The sequence below is a fragment of the Hippocampus bargibanti genome, linkage group LG01 (genome assembly GCF_051943395.1).
Source record: "Hippocampus bargibanti isolate YZ-2025 linkage group LG01, ASM5194339v1, whole genome shotgun sequence".
NCBI lineage: Eukaryota > Metazoa > Chordata > Actinopteri > Syngnathiformes > Syngnathidae > Hippocampus > Hippocampus bargibanti.
In genome coordinates, this window is record NC_142734.1 from 14,432,464 (window position 1) to 14,456,014 (window position 23,551).

The 23,551-nt window shown below is 41.2% G+C and overlaps 2 protein-coding genes across 2 annotated transcripts; both read right to left on the reverse strand.

The window, feature by feature from the left end:
* Positions 1-768: 768 nt before the first annotated feature.
* Positions 769-13,579, reverse strand: gart (phosphoribosylglycinamide formyltransferase). Its single transcript, XM_088998279.1, has 22 exons — positions 13,506-13,579; positions 13,179-13,261; positions 12,039-12,188; positions 11,208-11,303; positions 10,957-11,131; positions 10,184-10,295; positions 10,038-10,106; positions 9,739-9,864; positions 9,480-9,567; positions 9,148-9,402; positions 6,785-7,016; positions 6,488-6,582; positions 6,294-6,403; positions 5,791-5,989; positions 5,458-5,709; positions 4,218-4,370; positions 3,777-3,980; positions 3,541-3,678; positions 3,331-3,461; positions 2,129-2,270; positions 1,941-2,056; positions 769-1,865 (listed from the first exon to the last, which is right to left on the reverse strand). The coding sequence occupies exons 3-22, from the start codon at positions 12,181-12,183 to the stop codon at positions 1,662-1,664; spliced, it is 3,042 nt and encodes a 1,013-aa protein (XP_088854405.1). The 5' UTR covers positions 12,184-12,188; positions 13,179-13,261; positions 13,506-13,579; the 3' UTR covers positions 769-1,661.
* Positions 13,580-15,334: 1,755 nt separating this feature from the next.
* On the reverse strand, positions 15,335-23,477 carry gpr180 (G protein-coupled receptor 180). Its single transcript, XM_088998308.1, has 10 exons — positions 23,263-23,477; positions 22,935-23,078; positions 22,474-22,568; positions 22,227-22,332; positions 21,917-22,097; positions 19,626-19,675; positions 19,382-19,539; positions 19,137-19,325; positions 18,986-19,063; positions 15,335-17,236 (listed from the first exon to the last, which is right to left on the reverse strand). The coding sequence occupies exons 1-10, from the start codon at positions 23,399-23,401 to the stop codon at positions 17,081-17,083; spliced, it is 1,296 nt and encodes a 431-aa protein (XP_088854434.1). The 5' UTR covers positions 23,402-23,477; the 3' UTR covers positions 15,335-17,080.
* Positions 23,478-23,551: the final 74 nt, after the last annotated feature.

Consider the following 23,551-nt stretch of genomic DNA (forward strand, 5'->3'; position numbering starts at 1 on the left):
CCAACCTGAGAGCAGAGACCTATCATAGCAGTGTCCGGCACCGCCATGTAGGTAGGTATATATATATCAGGGAAGTACAGGTGACGGCTGAAGAAACCTTTTCATCAATGGACCACTCCTGTACGACTGAGAGCTTACACAGACGTACCACTGATGGTTGTTCGCCTCTGCTTGCCCTGTGATTGGCTGCTACTCGCTTAAGGGTGTCCCACCCCTGCCTTCTTCCCAAACAGAGCTGGGATAGGCTCCAAAACACCCACTCTTGATAATAGGAAGATCTGAAAATGATGGATGGATGTTGCTGAAATCGTTGACCATCCTGTTATGAGGTTGAAGAAACCAATTTCAGAGACGTAGTGGCTGGCATTTTCTTTCTTTAAGGTGGCTGTTGCAGTGGATAGTTACAGAATCATTTTCATCTTGTGTAAAGTTGGGCATTTGACAAGCTTAAAATGTGATGTATTGCGATGCAAACCTTTAATGTGTTGAACAGTACTTGGTCAGCTTGTTAATTGAATCATGTCACTTGTAAGCTAATGTGTTCATGCAATGTTATGAGCAAAAAAATGCTTTGAGTCAATTAAAAGTGGAAGCTTGACCAAAAAATGTTTCAACCATGTCAACATAAATTAACAAACACCAGGTTTAATGGGTTGGTAAAATGGAAAAATTTCAACTCAGCACATTCGTACAATGTATAATGTTTCCTTTCATTATCCGTCAGACATGTTCGATCGGACACTGTGGACAAAGGCTCGAACACAAAGATTATTTTACTGCCAGCAGGGGACGCAGCCATTTATGACAGACGCCCAAATTCTGCAGCCCTCTGCCAATCTATTTATTGAATACTGTAGATGCAAATTTTAGTGATACATTAGTAAAACATAGTTTTCTTGATTAGAATACCACACCCCTTGAGTCTAAGCACGAACAGCTATAAGCAATAAAACATTGTCTTTTCCATGAACTGATAAATTTGTAGCCTGGCTAATGAGCTCTTCCTGTCCAGGAGTGTCAAGTCGTAAATTACTCCTGTGATAAAGGAGTTTCCACAAGTCCTGAATTCTGTCCAAGGCCAGATCTCCTAGATGAAGATGACAGTTTAACAGGCTGTCTATTGACCTCAAATTGACCCCAGGTTTTTCTGTGCTTCAATTGTGTACTCGAGTCACACATGTTCACTAAGCATATAACAGCATAAAACTTTTAAATATAACTTCTTATTCTGTCTAATGTCTGTCTAAGTCTTTCTATGCGTGTCAAAGTCAAGGCCCGCCACATCATTTTAACAAACAAAAACAAATCAAACTTGTGAAACTCCATGATGCTTGCTAAAGTCCGAACCCAAATTTTTATTGTCGAATGTAAATCATAATAACATTCTGTAACATGTTAAAATGAAACATTCGGATGGCTTGCCCAAATTCACCCCCCCCCCCCCCCCGCCCCGAGAGGAAACTAACTAAAATGTTGGCCGTGGCAAAAAAATGAGTTTGACACCTTCGTTCTTTACTTCTGACATGTCTTTATCAGAGTGCCCACAGGCACCAGGGACCCGTCGTGTCCTCAAGTAAACATTCACCCATCATGCAAATCTCGAACGTTTATTAAAGGCCCTGCATTGCTACAGTGTAATACTACACTTTTACTTGACTGTATTAGTTCTCCTGCTGTATAGTGGGCCGGCGGACGACGCGTCCCTCCTCACTAAGTTGGACGGCCCCACTGGCGACCAGCTCCATTGCCTCCGGGAAGGCCCTGTGCTCGGCTTCTTTGATTCTGTCCGCCAGACTTTCCTCCGTGTCGCCGCTCAACACCGGTACGGCCTCCTGCACAATGATGGCCCCCGCGTCCACCTCCTCCTGACAGACAAATGACAAGTTTCATCTTGGCTTGGGTGGCTTGCGGATGTTCGGACGACAACGTGGCTGACTTACCGCAACAAAGTGGACCGTGCAGCCGCTGACCCGTACCCCGGCCTGGAGAGCTTGCTTTTGGGCGTGCACGCCCTTGAAGGAGGGCAGCAGGGAGGGATGGATGTTCAAAAGTTTACCTAAGATGGAGATGATTTGTCAAAAAAGAAATAAAAACACTTCAAGTTTTATACATTCTCATCAGAGCTCACTGTTCCATTTCTTGACAAAAGATCCTGTGAGGATCCGCATGAATCCGGCGAGACACACCAACTCCACCCTGAATTCTTCAAGCACGCGGTCAATTGTGCTGTCAAACTCTGCTCGGCTCCCGTACAGTTTGTGGTCCACCACCTTGTTTTAATCACACACAGGGTGGGTCACTGTCGGATGGAAAGTTCATATGTACAAGTATGGTTGATTTGATCATTTTTCTCCAATCAATATCATTCATTTCTCCCCACGCCATCTGTTAATTTTACACATGAACTAATTTGAGATGTTTTGAGCTTAATAAAAAATAAAAATATAAAATCTATAAAATATGAAAACAAGTAAAATAGCTTCAGGGAAAAAATGTATTTGCTCTTGGATGCTCAAGAATAAAACTTTCTGCGGGAGCCATGTGGCATTATGAGGCCTTTTTTTAGACAAAAGAAATAGCGAATTTAGGTTACAAACATTTCAATGTTTATGATTTTAAATGCAGGTTAAAAACCTTACTTCACCCATCATGGTCCTATCGACATGTTTAAATATTTTTTTCTTTTTGTAATTAAACAAATTGACTGATATAATATTAACTCATTCACTGCCAGACGATGTGCAATAATGTGTCCACTCCAGTGCCAGGGTTTTTGTCATTTGCACTCAAATTCCAGCACCGACAGCATATTGAGTTTTAGGACTACATAAACATTCAATGCAGCGTAAGAAACCTTAAGACTCTCTTCTTCCCTCAGAAAAAAATGTATATCAAGCTTATTTGGTGCTAGCGTTATGTGCAGTGGAAGTGGGGTGGCTGTACAAAAGGCAAATGCTGCCCCCTCGTGGGAGGGAAAAACATTGCCAGAGGTCCGACCGAAACTTGATACGCACCGCCCTGCAAGAAAAAAACAAGGCGTTGGGAAAGGCGTTCTACGTCATGCATTTCAAATCCCAGAATGGCAGTGAATGAGTTAACGTAAATTATTTTTGTAAATGACTTCTGTTTTCTCTGCTTTGCTTCTTAATGTCGTTTGAGGTTTGTCGTCAATGCTTTTAGTTGCTGTATTTGCTTGTGTGAAGCACTTTGAGTTGACTTGTGTAGGAAATATCCATCCTATTTTTTTTCTGAATAGTCGCGATTTTAGCGATCTGGGCATGATATAAACAGCAGCACATGTAATTACAGAAACTCTTAAAAGACAAGTACCCGTGTCTGGATGCCAGCCAACGCCGCTCTCTTGAGACCCTGAACCCCAGGCTTATTGGAGATGACAACCACAATCTCTGCGCAGCTAGACGGGCGCTTAGCCTGATCGATCAGGGCTTGGAGATTGGTACCTGGAGGAGACGAGCGAATCCGAGTTTGTCGTCTGTACCGTTTTATGAACCCACATGATAAAATAACAAACAAGCAAACCTGAGCCTGAGATGAGAACCCCAACTTTGGTCCTCTTGTGAGGAACGCTGCTATCACAGAGACAACTGCCATTCTTGGAGGCTGGACCGGTGTTTAACAGACTGTGTTTGAGGTTTCGGACCACCACAGACTCAGCACCTGCAGGAGCACATTTAAATTGCAAGCGTATATTGTTATATATATTGTTATATTGTGTGTGACTCCAACGTGGAGGTTCCGGTCGATTGTTGTCTCACCGGGTTGCTTGTGAGCGAGCGCACCAACGATCCAGGCCTCCTCGTGGGCTTGCAGCTGCCGCAAGACCCTTTGAGCGTCCAGGGGGGCGACCACCAGCACCGCGCCCAAGCCGCAATTGAAAGTGCGGGTCATCTCATGCTCACTCAGGTCACCTTCCTTTTGCAGCCAGGAAAACACTGGGGGGATGCTCCAACAAGATGCATCTAGAAAGAAAAAAAAAACACATGTACATATAAATACATAGTACATTTTAAATGTATTTACCACTAATCTATGCTATAGGAAATTAAAATGGAAGAAAACGAGTGCCAGTAGGACTAGAAGGCTGGCCGGCTCTCTATCTGAATTAAATTTTAGAGGGGAGAAAAAAAAGTCATGTGAGTAATTACTGACATAGAGCATGTGTCCCATGACTGGATTCCATGTTGCGTGTGCCTCACCTAAATCGACAGCCAGCTCCCGGGGAAGAACGCGAGGGATGTTTTCCAAAAGTCCTCCTCCAGTGATGTGAGCGTATGCCTTGACAGCACCGCTGCGCAGGATCGGAAGGAGCAGCCGGCTGTATATCTTAGTCGGCGTCAGCAAAACCTCCCCTGGAGGACAGTGTGAAAATCAGCAAAGACGTTATACAGAGTCCCTGTGTACAAACAAACTAGACTTTCCAATAAAACGGTTTATCATATATAGAATCTTCCAAACACATGCAGGCTGACTGAACACTCTAAATTGTCCCTGGGTGCGAGTGTGAATGGTTGTTTGTCTCTGTGTGCCCTGTGATTGGATGGCAACCAATTCAAGGTGTGCCCAAAGACGGCTGGGATATCCTCCAGCACCCCCCCGTGACCTTAATGAGGCTAAAGCGGTCTGAAAAATAGATGGCTGGATAATTTTATCACATATAAAAAATTATGCAGTACATAGACATTACAGTATTTGTTAGGTTCTATGCTAATGAGATTGCCTGTTGTAGTGGGGTTGATGTGGTGACGACTAAAAAAGGATACAACACATGACATACAGTAAAGTCTCGTTATATCGATATCGGTTATATCGATAGTACTGCTTATTACGATACTATTTCTATGAACGCAAGGATAAAATGTACATGCCGCAGGATCGGATATATCGATAGTCCGGTTATATCGATATTTTTTCAGACTCCCGAGAATATCGATATAACGAGACTTTACTGCATTAGACATTCATATTTATTTATCTGACATCTTTTTTGTAAAAACATTTTTTTTTCTTTTTCAACATCCCCCCATTTCAATTTTGCTTCTGTAGATTGCAAATTTCCCAGTTGTGAGACTTATTCAAGGCTTTCTGATTCTGATTTATTTTATTTGCTAACCTTCAGCTAAGAGTGGCAATAAACATTTTTTAAAGAATATATCTTAACCCATTTAATGTTGTTTCTTGCCACATTAATTATTGTTAATTATATATAATTATATTATTGTTGAACCTATTTGATATTGTTTTGATTTTATTTTTGGATTCATTTATCTGCACTCATAAGAACACGCTCGGCGTAAATGGGTAATTAACATCTGGCTAAGTGAAAATAAAAGTGAATGAATACATTTATACAGTCGAAAATTCATAAAATAAAAAATAAAAATAAAAACTCTGAGAGTGTGATTTATTAGTCTGTGTAACAATCAGACACACACTCACCAACAGTCTGTCCTTCGTGACCAAAAGGTGCCGGTGAGCCGTAACTAAGACGCGTCCGCTCCAAGACCTTGCGGACCAGGCTGAAGCCGTTGCTATGGATACCAGAAGATGCCACGCCGATCAAAAGGTCTCCTTCGGTGATGTCCGCCAGCCGAGGCAAGAGGGCTGCACGCTCTACGGCTCCCACACAGAACCCGGCGAGATCGTACTCCCCCGCGACGTAGACGCCGGGCATTTCTGCCGTTTCTCCACCTGGACATTCACAAAGAATGTCCAGGTCTCAGCGGGTCGATTCGGTACACCCGAAATGTTGATGCCACCGTCTCTCCTTACCTAGCAGAGCACACCCGGCCATCCCGCAAGCTTTGGCAATTCCCGCGACAATGGTGGTCGTCACATCGACGTCCAGCCTGCCGCACGAGAAGTAGTCAAGGAAGAAGAGCGGCTCGGCGCCTTGAGCCAACACGTCGTTGACGCACATGGCCACCAGGTCCTGACCCAAGCCTCCATGTTGCCCACATGCTTGAGCAATCTGAAAGAGGCACATCGCTTTTTAAATCAAACAACTGCAAAAAGAAAACGATTACTAATACGAAGGATGCATGGATTAAGGAGCGCACGCATGGCTTGAGAAGAAAGGAGCGTCAGCGGAGGGCGCAGATGCATATGTGGAATTGAAGCGGATTTACGTTGGAGCACACACACTGTCAACATCATAGTGAAGCACCAAAAACGAGACTCAAACCTCACAAGTGTTGCCTAAAATAGCAATACCATGGTATGATGCACAAAGTTTGAATAGGTATCTAAAAAGTAATGGAAAGGGCAAATCCCACCTTAAGTTTGGTCCCGACTCCATCCGTTCCAGACACCAGAATGGGGTCGATAAACCCTGCCGCTTTCAGGTCAAAGAGTCCAGCAAAACCTCCCAGCTCAACATTACATCCTGATGAAGAGAAATGGTGAAAACACATCACCACAGGTTGGATATTTTCTGCATCTGGAAAGTTGACTTTAAATATCAAGTTACCCGGGCGGGAAGTTGCCTTGGCCAGAGGTTTGATCATATCCACAAGTTTGTTGCCAGCGGCGATGTCTACGCCACTGTCTTTGTAGGTCAGGCCTCTGTCAGAGACACGGTGGAGTCACTTTGTGGGCTGTCATTGCACAGCTCACACGCAAGAACGCTTCTTTTGTGGTGGGAATAATAAAATGAACAGTGACGGTCATTCCAAGAGAAGAAGCAACAACGAGATCATTCAAAATGTGTTTATTGATTTAAAAAAAAAAGACATGATGGAATGTTTACAGCCGCATTCCAACACACCTGCGTTGCTTGAAATGGGCAATGGCCTTATGGCCGATGTCACGGCGGTACACAGCACCGGGGAAGCCCACCGCCGCCACACCCTGATTGGCTGCCTCCAGTGCGGCCTCCAGAGTTGGCCTGACCGCCGTGACAGTCAGGACGCGGCCACCGCTGGAGACCACTTGCTTATCCTTTAGTGCTGTACCTGCGTGGAACACTTGAATTCCAGTGTCCTCAACCTGGGAAAGACCTGAAGAGTAAAAGATGGGAAGAAAAGGAGACATGTTTAGCCTGGGTTGTTTGTGGAGATTAACTCATTCACTGGCATTCACAAATTTATTCGGGAATTGAAAATATGACGTAGAGCACTGTTCCCGAATTTGTTCGAGTTTTGTTTTTTCATGCTTGGGTGCCGATAAAGCGCTGGCCATGGCGATGTTTGTCTTTAACAAGGGGCAGCATTTCCCCTGTTTCCATTGTAACGCTTAGTTTCAGCTTCAGCTGTTGTTAAAGCGCTATATAAACCAATATGTATGCATTGTATTTTGGACAGCCACCCTCATTTCAAGCTCATGTAACTCCAGACCCATATAATTTAGGAATTAACTCTCTTTTTCTGATGAAAGAAGAGTTTAAGGTTTCTAATGCGGTATATAATGTTAATGTCGTCATGAACCTCAATATTCTGTGGGTCCTGGAAATTCAAGTGACAAATGACAAAAACCCTGGCACTGGAGTGGACACATTTTTGCTCGTCTGGGAGTGAATGAGTTAAGAAGTCATCACTTTGCTGCTGTGAAATGTAAATTTCTCCACTGTGAGACTAATAAAGGCATATCCAATATCCAATATCCAATCCAATATCCAAGTCTTCACGGTACGTGCGTGCGGAATTGCGGTGCATTTTTGGGCCAAGTTAAATCCTTCGTCTGAAACTGAAATGTGTTTTAGCATCATAGTTTGTGATATACTGTATCTCGTGGTCTGCAAACTCGGGTCAACTTGCGGAGCCCAGGTTTCAAAGCAAACGTGCATTACAATAATTATCCTCAGAATTGAAGTCAGGCCAAATGCTTTTAAATCCTGTTTAAATTTTGAAGTTTATTTCGTTCCTTGGCTTTTAAATGTCTTTTGGGTGCAAATGTGCTGAGATGTCAAGAGATGATTTGAGTCATTTTAATCAGCGACTTTGTTTTTTTGCTCTGTGAATGACATTTTTTTCTGCTCATCTGAATAACTTGTTCTCAGTTAGTTGTTTAATCGTCTCCAATTGTTCGCATATTGTACACTTATTCAGTGTAAGAAAAAAAAATGCCTTTCAAGACGACACGACTGTTTTTGGCGGTGGATTTTATCAAATACATTTCCCAGAAAAATTCAATCCATACTCAAGTGCAACATATACTGTATGTTCTTTTTTGTTCATGTTCATGCACAAGTGATGCGACTTATACTAAGGAGAGAATTATAGAACGAAAAATAGGGTACAGTGATAACTTCGTTTACGAACTTAATTGGTTCCCAGACAGAGTGTGTAAGGCGGAAAGTGTGTATCCCAAAAAAATATTTCCTATAGGAAACCATTAAAATGAGAATAATCCGTTCCCAGGTCCCCATAAAACATAATTTTCTCCTTTCTAATTTTCTAAGCCTTAAAACTACACAAGATATTTTATGTATAATACATGTGATATGGTATTATAATCAAATAAATAACTGTACAGTATAATAAAGTTGTTTTATTTACCTTTGTGATGGTCGTTGATGGCTTGATGGAATCGAGTGGCCGGTTTCATCAGCATTAAACACTTGATGAGGAACGTAGCCTTCTTTCACCATCTTGAGGTATGATCCCTTGGAGGTGCTTTCTCTGCGATAATTTCATCTAGTTCCTCATCAATTGTGTTCTGTTTAGCTGGGTTGATAGCTTTTTGCATCAAGTGCACAGAAGACTTGTGCGGGTTATTTGTGGAGCCTGATTGATGGGATGGGATTTTCTCACCATTTCACTTTTGTTTTTTGTTTCAAGCTCTGTCGTCTCCCTTACGTGTGTGTTTCCTCACTCGCTCTGTCGTCTACCTGTCTCTTTAATGTTTAACCCCCCCCCCACCCTCACTGCTGCGTTCTTGACCAATCACGAGGCTTTAACCGAAGACTGGGGACGGGGAATAGAGGACAAAACAGTGGGCCACCATTTTCTTGTTAGGAGAACGGGCTCGTTCGCGAACGACACATCACTCATTGTGGGTGTGTCCCGAAAAATAGTTCGTATCCCAAGGTAAAATTTTCATAAATGTAACGTTCGTAAACCGAAAAGTTCGTAAGCCAATGGGTTCGTAAACTGAGGTATCAATGTACTTTATTAGTACCGCACCACTTACCAGTGAGGACCACCCCTTTTCTGTAGGCACCGGGATAACCAGAACTCGCCATCACTACGGTGACGGCCGATTTGTCCTCGTGCCACTCGGGGGCATTGGAGGCCAGCTTGCCGTTGAGGGTGTTCAAGATGACCTCATACAAGTCGCTCTTGAGCAAAGGAAGCAAGACCTGACACTCAGGGTCTCCAAAGCGACAGTTGAACTCCAGAACTTTGAGGCCCTGCTTGGTCAACATCAACCCGGCGTACAGAACTCCTGGAAAGTCACATGACAATCATGTTGACGGAAGCCTGTCTATCAAAATCCAAGTTTGTTGTCAAATCTGAACTCGCCAACATAAGGAGTTCCTTCTTGCTTCATCCCGTCCACGGTCTTCTGAAGCACAGACTCTCGGATCTGGACCAGCAGCTCCTCGCTCACCTGCACCGCAAGAAAGAAAAGCAAATTGTCAAGCAGACTCCAGACATATCACACAAACATGGCTTTGCATTTTAGAGACACAGATTTAACTTTTGGGAAACTTTTGTCAAAATAGGTTCGGCGTTTCTGTCCTACAGGCCAAATCCTTCTTTTTTTTTTGCATCATCATACCTGAGGAGTGGGACAGTAGGCTCCCATGCCACCTGTGTTTGGGCCCCGATCGCCATCTTGCAAACGTTTATGATCCTGTGCTGGAGGCATCGGCGACACCGTGGAGCCATCGCTGAAGCACAGACACTGCAAGTGCAATTTGCTTTGTTCTCTTTCAGGGCATGAAATTTGATCATTAGATCACAAGATTAGTTGGGCATTTTTATGCCAAACTGTTAGAATATTTCTTTTCTGTAGATTAAAGAGGTCCGTGGCATTATAAAAAATGTGTTTGCTACTTTAGCAGTGTGAGAACTCACAGATACTTCCTCTCCCTCTAGAAGCTCCTCCACCACCACTGTGTCGCCTGCAGCCCCAAAAGCTCGGTCCTGACATTCAAGAGTGCAAAACAAAATGGAAGTTGAAAACAATACACTCAACCTTGCTTATCGCAGTTCCTACGCACTTTCATGATGTCCATCACAGCCTGACAGGCCTCCTCTTGGTCTTTTGCTACTATAACGCCTTTGCCTGCCGCCAAGCCACTGGCCTTCACAACCAGCGCCGGAAAGTCTGCCCTAGGAGACGAGACAAAAATATAAAAAATAAAGAGATAGAGGGAGAGAAAGACAGAGACATAAAGTTTTGAAAGGCGCTTAGAAATAAAATGTATTATTATTATTTTTATAAAGAGAGACAGAGAGAGAAAGAGAGAGAGAGAGAGAGAGAGAGAGAGAGAGAGAGAGAGAGAGAGAGAGAGAGAGAGAGAGAGAGAGAGAGAGAGAGAGAGAGAGAGAGAGAGAGAGAGAGAGAGAAAAAAAGAGACACATCCAGACAAAAAGAGAGAGACAGAGAGAGAGGCAGAGACAGAAAGAAACAGAGAGAGACAGATAGAGGCAGAGACAAAGACAGTGAAAGACAGAGACAAAGAGAGAGACACAGAGAGACAGATGGAGAGAGAGAGACACAGAGGGAGAGAGAGAAAGAGAGGCAGAGACATAAAGAGAGAGACAGACAGAGGGAGAGAGGAGACAAAGAGAGAGACACAGAGAGAGAGACAGTGAAAGACAGAGAGACAGAGACATAAAGAGACACACACACACACATACAGACAGAGAGACAGAGAGAGAGAAAGAGAGACAGAGAGAGAAAAGAGAGTTATAAGAGTTATAAGCTCAAATTGTTAAAAGGCTGAGGTGGACCAGTGAGAAAAATGGCCTTTTTCCCAGGTGTACTAACGTGCGGATATAGTTACACGCCTCCTCAGCGTCGGTAAAGGAGCCGTAGTGTGCTGTGGGGATGCCGTGGCGCAGCATGAAGGCCTTGGAGAAGCTCTTGCTGGCCTCCAATTGGGCGGCTTTGGCAGATGGGCCAAAACACCGCACTCCTGCCGCCATCAAGTCGTCCACGATACCTACGTAGGAAAACGTTAGCTGACAGTGAGGCTAAGGAGCACTTGCCGAAGACTTGAGCAGAAACGCTCAACTTACCTGCTGCGAGCGGAACCTCCGGGCCAACCACCACCAGCCCCACGTGATGATCCTTACAAAATTGAGCCAATATGGCGTGGTTATTCACTGACACCTCTGCAGCGAGAAGGAGCATTTCATTATATCATCGTTTAGGCATTGGAGACAAAAATACATGGATTGGTTTTAACTCATTCAGACGTGCAAAAATATGTCCACTCCAGTGCCATGGTTTTTGTCATTGTCACTTGAATTCCATGACCCACAGAATATTGAGTTTTAGGTTTACATAAACATTCAATACAGCATTAGAAACCTTACTCTCTTCTTTCATCAAAAAAAAAAAAGAGTTAATCCCTAAACTATATGGGGATCTCCTTCTTCTGCTCGACCGTAATTTTCTTTTGTGTCCTCTTCGGCTTAACACCAGCCTGTGGTGGGGTCCCAAAAAAGCAAAACTATCCACTCCATAACAAACCACGTCTGCACTGACTGCACGCAAAGAAAGTGGGTGTGGAAAAGTAGTCCAGCAGCCACGGTGGTTCGACCGTGTGGTTTGGTGTTCTTCCGCCAAAAACTAGTCCGTCATCCATTGTGGCGCTCCGTATGTTTCCAGAAAACTAGTTTGTATGGCAAGATTATATTCTCGCGAATTCAATGTTCATGAGGTGAAACGTTCATTACCTAAAGCGTTCGTAAGCCGAGGTATCACGATTTGTTTTTTTACCTGTCTGGTAAATAATCAAATAAATTCATTATGGAAAAGATATAAGTGAAAAATTTCCATTCGTTGAATGCAAATGTAAATACTCTACGTACATTGGGAGGTATAAGAACCAAAGTTACATTTACCCGAGTTACAAATTTTGCCACAGTTGACTGTCCCAGCATTTCCCGGCGCCACCAAGACTTGCTGAATGTGATGCGACTGGGCTAGCTTCCACGCCAGTGCGTGCTCCCTCCCTCCTCCACCAACCACCAGCACCCGTTCAGCCATGGCACCTGCGAGATGGGAAAATGACCTTTCACCACTTTGTGTCGCGAAATTACACAAACCGTTTGAAACTAAAGGTCAAGTGGCGAGGAAGCGCTGACCTTTTCAAACAACTCCAAGCTTATATTATCACGGGCCCAATCGGGCAGAACAAAAATATAAAGCAAAATGACAATCCTCTTACCGGCATATTGGACTTTATGAAAGAAAACTGGTGTAAATATGACTTAGTACTAGTTTGTTGCAGCCTGGTATTGATAATTCGTTAAGTAGCAAAGTGCGGACAGTCACAATGATTACGACCCTTGTGACATTTGTCTGCCACCATGTGATCTCAGCACTGGAAGGCTACGATTAGACTGATGCAATTTGTCTTCCTTATCCTGAACACAACATTGATATTCTTTGTGTGTATCGGTGGGTCGCATGCATCAACCGAAAAGTCAAAATTCTGAAGCAGAGTTCATTATAGGCTGACTACTCCTGTTATTTGTATTTAAACACACATGCACACTCAGATGAGATGTGAGTGAAGAAGACATCAGACTTATTGTGGTTGAAAAGGTGGTCAGGCAGCAGTGGTAGTAAATACTGATTGGAAATATGGATTTATACTATGAACTTGGTAAAAAAAAGGCTTCAGAAAGTTTTAACCGTCTATCTTTCTAACTAATATGTCAACAAATAATAAATAAATTTCACCATGGTTGGGCCTTTGATTGTGATCTTGGGGTCGTGTAAGGCAGGGAAGCGACACAGAGCAATGTGAACTCGGGAGGATTTGTACGAATGGCATAACGCATTCAGGTTGCTGCCACGTATAGTCAAGACAAATTGTTTTGAGACCCAAAAAGAGGAAGATTAGTCAAAATAGTTGTTTCAGTTAATTTGGACATCAAGAACAGTATACAGTATAGTTTGCATTAAATGCATCTACTCCTGCAAAATAATAACTTGAAAGGAAACTTGTTACATTCCAGAATCATAGCAACACTAACCTGAGAAGTTTTTATAAAGCCGGAGTTAGCCGGAGCCCAGTCAGGAGGCTGATACGCCTAATCTGCTTTCAGCGGTCAGACGACTGGAGGAAGAAAAAGACCACTGACTGCACGCACAATGAGACACGCATTAAATGAACGCAAACTCATAGCACGCGCACATACACTTCTTCACACCACGTGGTTCACGTTTGTGACAAGGATGTGCTTCGTCGTGCTAAATGCTAATAAAAATTGTATAGATTTCTCTAAGGGCAACGAACGACAATGCAAAATCTCTAGAGTTGCTTCCGTTTGTTATTTCATCAAGAGTTCCCGCATCTTTACCTTGCAACTGTGTCCAAACTGGCGTTTTGGAAGCGTCGTCCAACTTCTTCGGGGTGTAACAACGCAGTGCATCATGGGACTTGTAGTTCAACATAGATTTTAGGCGGGACAGACAGACAGACAGATAGATAGATAGATAGATAGATAGATAGATAGATAGATAGATAGATAGATAGATAGATAGATAGATAGATAGATAGATAGATAGATAGATAGATAGATAGGATTTGATTTGCTTTTATTAGTCTCACAGTGGATAAATTTACATTTCACAGCAGCAATGGATAGATAGGTCTGTGTAAGCTCTCAGTCGTACAGGAGTGGTCCATCGATGAGAAGGTTTCTTCAGCCGTCATCTGTACAAAAGTGAAGGTTTCGGACGTTTCGCCTCCTATCCAAGAGACTTCGTCAGCGAACTAAAGTCTGACTGGTCATATCGGCCCCATTTATATATCCCTAATGTCCAGACCTAGTGGCGCCGGACACAGCTATGATAGGTCCCTACTCTCAGGTTGGGGGGGGCGCGGGACCCCCCCCTGTGGCCCCACTGATTGTTCCTACATTCCTGACTAACGATTGGCCTATTACCCCCACTCCCCCCGGTATCACCTCATCAGCATAACGACCCTCATCAGCATTGCGAAAGTTGCCTAACCTGTTTTGCCTGAGCAGGCTATTGTATGAACGATCCAAATTGAACCTCACACCACCCGACCGGTTTAATGAAGGATTTTGTTGTTTTATAAGAATCGCCTCTTTTACCCCCCTTTCAAACCATCTATGTTCTTTCGCTAAGATTTTAACCTCATTGTCGTCAAATGAGTGGTTAGTAGCTTTTAGGTGCAAATGTACTGCCGATTGAGGCCCACTAGTATTATCCCTGCGATGTTGATAAAGTCTTTTTTTGAGAATTTGTTGAGTCTCCCCAATGTACTGCTCTTTACAATTTTCATTCTTACAATGTATGGAATAAACTACATTACTTTGTTTTTCATTTGGTAGCCTATCTTTTGGATGCACTAATTTTTGCCTTAACGTGTTTTGGGTTTGAAATAAGTAGGAATTTTATGTTGCCAAAGGACTCTTTGTAATTTTTCAGAAACTCCTGCAATGTACGGTACTGCTACTCCTCTCCTTTTAGAATCTTGAGAATTATTGGTTTCGTTCGCTATTCTTTCTTTCTGACCTTTGTTGAATGACCACTGAGGGTACCCACAGTTAGTGAGTGCTCTCCTGATATGTTTTGACTCCTTTTCTCTATAAATTAGGTATGAACAGTTTGCAAGGGAGAATTGGATCAAAATTTGTCAGACAGAGATCTCTCAGAGACAGAAAAGGCAGTACTTACCAAAGGTTTAAATTTCTCAGTGACTCCTAAAACTACAAGTCTCTTGGATAGGAGGCGAAACGTCCGAAACCTTCACTTTTGTACAGATGACGGCTGAAGAAACCTTCTCATCAATGGATAGATAGATATACCAACATCTCATCTAATCTCATCTCATTTTCCGTACCGCTTATTCCTCATTAGGGTCGCGGGGGTTGCTGGAGTCTATCTTAGCTGTCTTCGGGCACGAGGCGGGGACACCCTGAATTGGTTGCCAGCCAATCACAGGGCACACGAAGACATACAACAGTCACTCTCACACTCACACCTAGGGACAATTCGGAGTTGTCAATCTGCCTGCCATGCATGTTTTTCATTTTTTTAATAACTTGTATTTACAAAACAATGCAATATATTTTAACATGTTCCAAATAAGATTCAGATTTCATATTTGAATAATTATAATAATAATAATAATAATACATTTCATTTAAGTACCAGTGCTGAACTAAAGACACACTATACTAGCGATAATTTAACACAGGCTTATTGCAATCAATGAGTACAAACATAAAAACGAATGGTCATGTATCACACACAAATGTGAAATTATTAATTTTTTTTATATTATATTTGCATAAAAAATGTCTTGTTTTGTCATGTTGGTGTACAAAAAGAGACATTTTTGGGGTGTGCAGTGGGGTTGGGGGGCGGGTGTAATCAGCATCAGGCTCAAACCTTAACAAGGAAAAGATGTGCACTTTTCTTTTCCTTTCGGCTTTTCCCTTCAAGGGGTCGCCACAGCAAATCAGTGTCCTCCATCTTTAGAGGTTTGATGCGCATGTTTGTTTTGGCCAAGCTTTTACGTTGGATGCCCTTCCTGACACAACCCTCTGTATTTATCCGGGCTCGGGACCGTCACAAGAAGACATATGTCCCTTTGTGGCTACAGAACAAGCAACTCGCTCAGTAAAAGGCTCCCAAACACAAAATGGTAATCGGCACAGCAACATTCAAAATTTTGCTACCTTGAAATATTTCGGGTCACATATGTCCACAAGTTTTCAAGAATAAAACAATAATAGTGAACTGTTTTGAGAAAAAAAAAAAACAACACATTTTTTCAAGCATTAGGTCTGAAATGAGGTGGGAGATATTTGAATGTCATGCATTCAGAAACTTTAAATAGCTTAAACTTGCTTTAAAACGTTAAGGTGAATGTCTTTGATCCGCTGATGAAGACTTTGAGGTTTCTACAGACATACGTTATAGATGAAACAAAGTTCTCCTTCAAAAGTACAGTATTGAAATGTCAAGGTCAATTTCTCCCTGTAGACGAAAATTCCAAAGTCCAGCTTTTATTTCAAGCAATTTAAATTGAGGTGTGTTAAAACAGCTCAGTTCAGAGCGTCTTTTGTTTTGAAGCCAACAAGTTTTCAACGAAGCAAACAAATTGCAATGGACATTATGAAGTGAACTTAATCCTTTCATTCACTCTAAAGTTTTTGGTACAGCTGTCCCTCCTCTTCTCCAGACAGCTGTCACGTCTTCATAGTTGCTTAACAGGTAATGCAGTTTTCAATGGTGAAACCCAAAACCGTTAAAAAAAAGTCTAATCTTAAAGCAATCAATCGAAATAGCAACACCTTAGAAACTAAAAACACCTTTGCTCATTTAAAAAGTCGAAAAAAGTTGCTCTCTCCCTTTTTTAACACAACTTGTTCATGCCATCAAGTAAAAGTTGCAATTTATAACTTCTTTGTCATGTCATCTTTAGATCTGAAACACAAATGTATTCAGTATACAACACAAACGAAGGGCTTGGCATTGTCAATCCAATACTTTTGGAGGTCACTGTATGTCCAGTAATCAAGTTCTGATTTTTGTATGCTCATAATCAAAATGATTTTGTTATAGACCTTCATCCCACATCACGCTCAGGCCGATTCCCACTTGAAATAAATTCAACAAAGAGTCCCTGCATTGTATAATATATTTTCGATATACATTAAAAAAAAACAACAACAAAAGACAACCCAACATCTACAGCAAGCCCTGATGTTTTTGGTCCTTGTCCTCCCTGGCCCTCCCCTCTTATTGTGCCATCTTTCTTTCCCTGAAAAGAAAACAATGCCAAACAATCTGTTCCATCGCTTCGCAGAAAACAGCGAAGATTCAAGCGGCCTCGCAGCATGACGCCTCCCGTCGGTTCGGTCCGAGGATATGGTGCAAAAGCCAACATCGGCAATCAATAACGTCCCCGCTGGTTATTCCTGGACATTGTGAGTGGCAGGGATACGGACGAGAGTGAAGACACTTCCCAATAGAGGGAACGAGACAGAAAAAGTTGGTAGAGGATCACCATGGAAATGGACTGACACAAAATCACACCAATGGTGACCACCTGCACAAAAGACGAAGCAAAAACGCGTTGTTGTCATTTTTTTCCCCCATAAGTGATCATTGGGGGAGAGGGAAATGAAGTACTAATTCAGTAGATTTTTCGAGTATTTATTTTTATATTAAACACCCCAAGTTTAAAACCCTAATTTGAAACATTACTAATGTTAACTCATCCACTGCCAGACGATGTGCAAATATGTGTCCACTCCAGTGCCAGCGTTTTTGGCCTTTTCCCACAGAATATTGAGTTTGAGGATGACATCAACATTCAATGCAGCGTAGGAAACCATAGACTCTCTTCTTTCATTAGAAAAAAAAGTTAATTCCTAAGTTATATGGGTCTGGAGTAATATGAGGTGCAAGTGGGGTCGGCTGTACAAAAGGCAAATGCTGCTCCCTCGTGGGAGTGAAAAACATTGCCAGAGGTCTGACCAATGTTTTACCGGCACCCCTGGCAAGAAAAACCAAAACCCGAACAAATTCAGGAATGGCAGTGAATGAGTAAAAAAACCTTGTTTTGAAGACATAATCGTAGTTTAAAACCTTACTTTGAAAACCTGTGTTAAAAACCCTAACCCTAATTTGAAGTTCTACTTTGAAAATATTACCTGAGACGAGCCTGACCTTTGAAATAATAACCATAGTTTATACCATATTTAAAACACAAGCTCTAGTTTAAAACACTATTTTGAAACCCCAAACTTTCAAATCAGATGTTTAACCCTAACCCGAGTAAAAACACTCAATTTGAAACACCAGTCACTAGTTAAACATCCTACTTTGAAATCCTAACCCTACATTTGGACTGGATTAGCCTTCATTAGTCTCACAGTGTAGAAACAATATAGTGTTCAGGTGGTGAAAATATGCTGTGAATGTTTCGTTTAGTGTTGGAAAATTGACACATTTTATTCAAGTCCAAATTTGTGAATTACTGAGCACAAAAAAATACTGTGTGGTGCCATAATTAAATTTGTTGAAAGTAAAGAATTATAATACGAAAGGGAGATGTAATGATATGAACAAATCGTATTTGCTTGTTTGAGTAGTGATGCCTGGCCATAGCACAAAGAGAACATGCACAGCAGCGAGTCAGTCGTACGAGTCCACAAGATGCACACGTGTCAATTGCTTTCTCCCTCCGACCAATACGAAAGTCCTAATAAAGAACCTCAACTCTACCCAGAAGTTGTATCATTTACTGAACCCGCTTGAACAAAGCAACACATACATACTTGTATGTTGATGCAATACAGTTACATATACGTATCAATATGCTCTTTTTTATACTTGCACTATGTACAGTTTTTTATGAAACATTTTTGCACAGTTACAGTCCACACCTCAGTCTTCTGACATTTTTATTCTGCTTAGAATATCTTGTATTTTATTTTTTCACCCCCCCCCTTCAAATTGCTGCTGTGGACTGCATATTTCCCCATTGTGGGACGATTAAAGGCTTTCTGGTGAACACGTATTTAAACCTTAAACTTAGATTAAAACCTTTTGTTGTCATGCTAACTAACACTAGTTTAAAGCATTATTTTGAGATCCATAACCTAGTTTCAACCCTAACCCAAGTTTACAAAAATCTAACATGTTCCCAAGGCCCACCCCTTTCTTTGGGAAAGACTGCCAGAAGTGCACAATCGGCTTTCTGTGCCCGTTAACCCAACTCCCTGCACGCCCCTGCTACAAAGTGTGAGTACTTTTGCCACATCTAATAATGAAGCGGAAAAGGCTTCCAAACCTTTTCCCTCTGGTACTCATTGAAGATGACAGAAGTGAGGACGAGGACAGGATGACAAAGGAACCACAGGAAGCATCCCTGCGGAGAAAACGCAAGTGTGAGAAGCTGCTACGACAGTAGCAGTAGCAAGTGGCATGTCGCTGCAGGTAACCTTGGCAAAGCAGAGGTAGAAATCTCTTTTCAGGGTGCTCCTCTCAGTGGAGATGATCTGGTAGAGAACGGAGGCCAGCAGAAGGGCCAGTGTCACCCTCAGGCCAATGAGGAGAATGCCCGCCACGCTCTGCTCGCTGTGATGTTGGCGCTCGGACGCGGAGTAGTGCTCCCATAGCAGGAGCACACCCTGAAAGAAAAAACATCATCGTCTCTCCATCGGCCACCGAGCAAAAGCGGGCGTACCTGCAAGACGACTCCGCAGACAGCAACAGCCGTGGACGCCGGGGATTGATCCCACTGCAGGGGTCGGGACTGAGGTTTACGGCCTCGACTCAAGCTCCAGCTCGCGCACAGGCTCAGTAATGTGTACAGTACTGAGACTTGAGCTGCCATAGCCCAGACTGCACAGGGACAACAAGGTAAAACAAGTCACGTGGTGTCTTATTTAGGATGTTTTCCACAAAAAAAGAGATCCAAAATTACATACACTCAGCCAGGCTGCCCATCAGTGGAATGCCAATGCCGTCTCTGGAGTACCTGCAAGACTCAATGTTTAATGCCAACAATGTTCATGATGACTCCACCAATGGTAAATGCATTACATTCTGATGTTTGCCGAACACCACACAATGCACCCAAACTGAATTTTCTCTTTGATTGCTGCCTATTTCCAGAGATAGATAGATAGATAGATAGATAGATAGATAGATAGATAGATAGATAGATAGATAGATAGATAGATAGATAGATAGATAGATAGATAGATAGATAGATAGATAGATAGATAGATAGATAGATAGATAGATAGATAGATAGATAGATAGATAGATAGATAGATAGATAGATAGATAGATAGATAGATAGATAGATAGATAGATAGATAGATAGATAGATAGATAGATAGATAGATAGATAGATAGATAGATAGATAGATAGATAGATAGATAGATAGATAGATAGATAGATAGATAGATAGATAGATAGATAGATAGATAGATAGATAGATAGATAGATAGATAGATAGATAGATAGATAGATAGATAGATAGATAGATAGATAGATAGATAGATAGATAGATAGATAGATAGATAGATAGATAGATAGATAGATAGATAGATAGATAGATAGATAGATAGATAGATAGATAGATAGATAGATAGATAGATAGATAGATAGATAGATAGATAGATAGATAGATAGATAGATAGATAGATAGATAGATAGATAGATAGATAGATAGATAGATAGATAGATAGATAGATAGATAGATAGATAGATAGATAGATAGATAGATAGATAGATAGATAGATAGATAGATAGATAGATAGATAGATAGATAGATAGATAGATAGATAGATAGATAGATAGATAGATAGATAGATAGATAGATAGATAGATAGATAGATAGATAGATAGATAGATAGATAGATAGATAGATAGATAGATAGATAGATAGATAGATAGATAGATAGATAGATAGATAGATAGATAGATAGATAGATAGATAGATAGATAGATAGATAGATAGATAGATAGATAGATAGATAGATAGATAGATAGATAGATAGATAGATAGATAGATAGATAGATAGATAGATAGATAGATAGATAGATAGATAGATAGATAGATAGATAGATAGATAGATAGATAGATAGATAGATAGATAGATAGATAGATAGATAGATAGATAGATAGATAGATAGATAGATAGATAGATAGATAGATAGATAGATAGATAGATAGATAGATAGATAGATAGATAGATAGATAGATAGATAGATAGATAGATAGATAGATAGATAGATAGATAGATAGATAGATAGATAGATAGATAGATAGATAGATAGATAGATAGATAGATAGATAGATAGATAGATAGATAGATAGATAGATAGATAGATAGATAGATAGATAGATAGATAGATAGATAGATAGATAGATAGATAGATAGATAGATAGATAGATAGATAGATAGATAGATAGATAGATAGATAGATAGATAGATAGATAGATAGATAGATAGATAGATAGATAGATAGATAGATAGATAGATAGATAGATAGATAGATAGATAGATAGATAGATAGATAGATAGATAGATAGATAGATAGATAGATAGATAGATAGATAGATAGATAGATAGATAGATAGATAGATAGATAGATAGATAGATAGATAGATAGATAGATAGATAGATAGATAGATAGATAGATAGATAGATAGATAGATAGATAGATAGATAGATAGATAGATAGATAGATAGATAGATAGATAGATAGATAGATAGATAGATAGATAGATAGATAGATAGATAGATAGATAGATAGATAGATAGATAGATAGATAGATAGATAGATAGATAGATAGATAGATAGATAAATCATATTTTCCAGTGTATAAGTCGCATCCCCAATGAATGATGTATTTTCAAACTGTTTCCAGGTATAAGGCGCACCGTCAATGAATGAAAAAAGGTTTCCAGATATAATATAGAAATATATAAAAGTTTTCCAAATAAAAGACACACCACATTAAAAAGGTGCAACAGTAGAGGCTGGGGATACGCACAACTTCTTCTATAGTGAGAAATGGAATCGTGGCTGCTGACCCGAGTTGCGAGACCTGTTGTGGCTCAATATTTCTTCACTTATAAGGCGCACCTGCATATAAGGCACGGAGCCACCTTTAAAAGAAAATGAAGGCTTTGGGATGTGCCTTATACAACAGAAAATACGGCATTATATATATATATTAGGCTGGTTAGTGTCTTCTCTTACCTGGCCATGTGAATGTAGTTGCAAAGGGCAGAGCATCCCTGCAAGGACAGACTTGTGGTCAGCACCTTCAGGACCGTGTGCATGGGACCACCTTTCTTCAGAGCCTGGTAGAGTGGCTTAGCGTAGATACAGGAAGCTACAAAGTACGCCAGGAGAAGGAGGAAGTAAAATGTTTGGAGACCTAGAGGGAAGTCAAAGAAAATAATAATATCAATTAAATTAAGCCATTCAGCATTCAACAATGTAGTTTTGCTTGCAATATGCCAATCAACGGTGGTATTGAACTTCATTGAACTAAGGGATGTCTGACCTGCCACCTCGGCACTAAAATGCTCCAGGGGGTTTCCTGCAGAATCAGCATTAAGCAGCAAGACTGTAAAACTGAGGTCACCATGTGAAGGGATTACAGTATCCTCCTGAAATGTAGAGAACATAAATAAGCTAACTCAAACTTTCACACTTTGGTTTGAGTACAACTGGTCACTCCGGTGATCCTCAACCATTGTTGTGACTTATGAGAGACAATCAGGTGCAAAAGAAAAAAAATCACTATTTACCTGGCATGTGTATCGATCTGCATAGAGAGTGATCCACACTGTAGGGGACGAATGGTGAGGAATCGTCTGATTGTGTTCTTCTTGACTAAGAGAAACTGCAGCATGAGGAGGAAAAAACCCATCAACGCCCAAATGCGCGACTCAGTGTATCAGTGGTGTGACTAATCGTGCCTTGGGGTATAATCAAAAACACTCAATGTCCGTGTAAAAAATTATTTCACTTAACATCTGTAAACTGACACCATCATCAAAATGTGTGTCTATTGATACCCACCTGAACCTTTCTAAAATATCAGAACAACTGCCCTTGTTTCGATAGTTAAAATCCTATGGGGGAGTTGGGAAGGCTTAATGGAAACCATGTCTAAATATTGTGGCGATTATTTTGATATTTTCAGAGGCTGTAGTGAGCATGAATAGAAATGTACATGTGAATTCCATCGCCATTGGAGCAAACTTACTGATGAACTGGGCTCCAGTGAGCCTTTCGGAGCAGCTAAGATTGTCCCAATCCTCGTCCACGTTTGGATAGAGCAGCAATCGAGATTCTTTTTCTGCTGCTAGTGAAGGGTTGTCCACTTGACAGACCAACAAACCATCAGCACCTACAGACAGATAGTCACCCAAAGAGGACATGGTAAACGTTTCAATATGTATCTTTCCAACAGCTTTTCGCAGAAATTTCAAAGGCTGCCAAAATCAAATTTCATTTTAGAAAAACGTTGAGGGATGAAGGGATGTAAATTGAAATCTTGACATCATCAGTATAAATGACAGCGACTGTATTACCTTGATACATGAATTTTGTAATGAATTGGCCTTGATGCTGTCTCGCAACTTCGGTCTTGAAAAGTCCCGTTACAGTTTTCCCTAAAGCAGGCACAGAGAAGAATACCGCGGCTGTAAACGCGGTCAATAATCTCGACATTTTGCAGGCACTAATCTTTGCGATTTAAACCAATAAAGGTTAGCTCATCACTTCATTGAGCCACGAAATCAGGAGACATCCCTTCTGTATCAAGTTACTTGCATGGATACAAACTCAGCGGAAGTCAATCGACGGCTTCCTTACAAATCC

Coding starts and splice junctions, on each gene's coding strand:
- gart (XM_088998279.1), bottom strand. CDS start 12,183: ATGGCTGAACGGGTGCTGGTGGTTGGTGGAGGAGGGAGGGAGCACGCA. Junction 5,990..6,293: donor GAGTCGGGACCAAACTTAAG/GTGGGATTTGCC, acceptor TGCCTCTTTCAG/ATTGCTCAAGCATGTGGGCA. Junction 1,866..1,940: donor GCACGGTCCACTTTGTTGCG/GTAAGTCAGCCA, acceptor TTTGTCTGTCAG/GAGGAGGTGGACGCGGGGGC.
- gpr180 (XM_088998308.1), bottom strand. CDS start 23,401: ATGTCGAGATTATTGACCGCGTTTACAGCCGCGGTATTCTTCTCTGTG. Junction 23,079..23,262: donor TACAAAATTCATGTATCAAG/GTAATACAGTCG, acceptor ATCTGTCTGTAG/GTGCTGATGGTTTGTTGGTC. Junction 22,333..22,473: donor CAGATCGATACACATGCCAG/GTAAATAGTGAT, acceptor TCTACATTTCAG/GAGGATACTGTAATCCCTTC.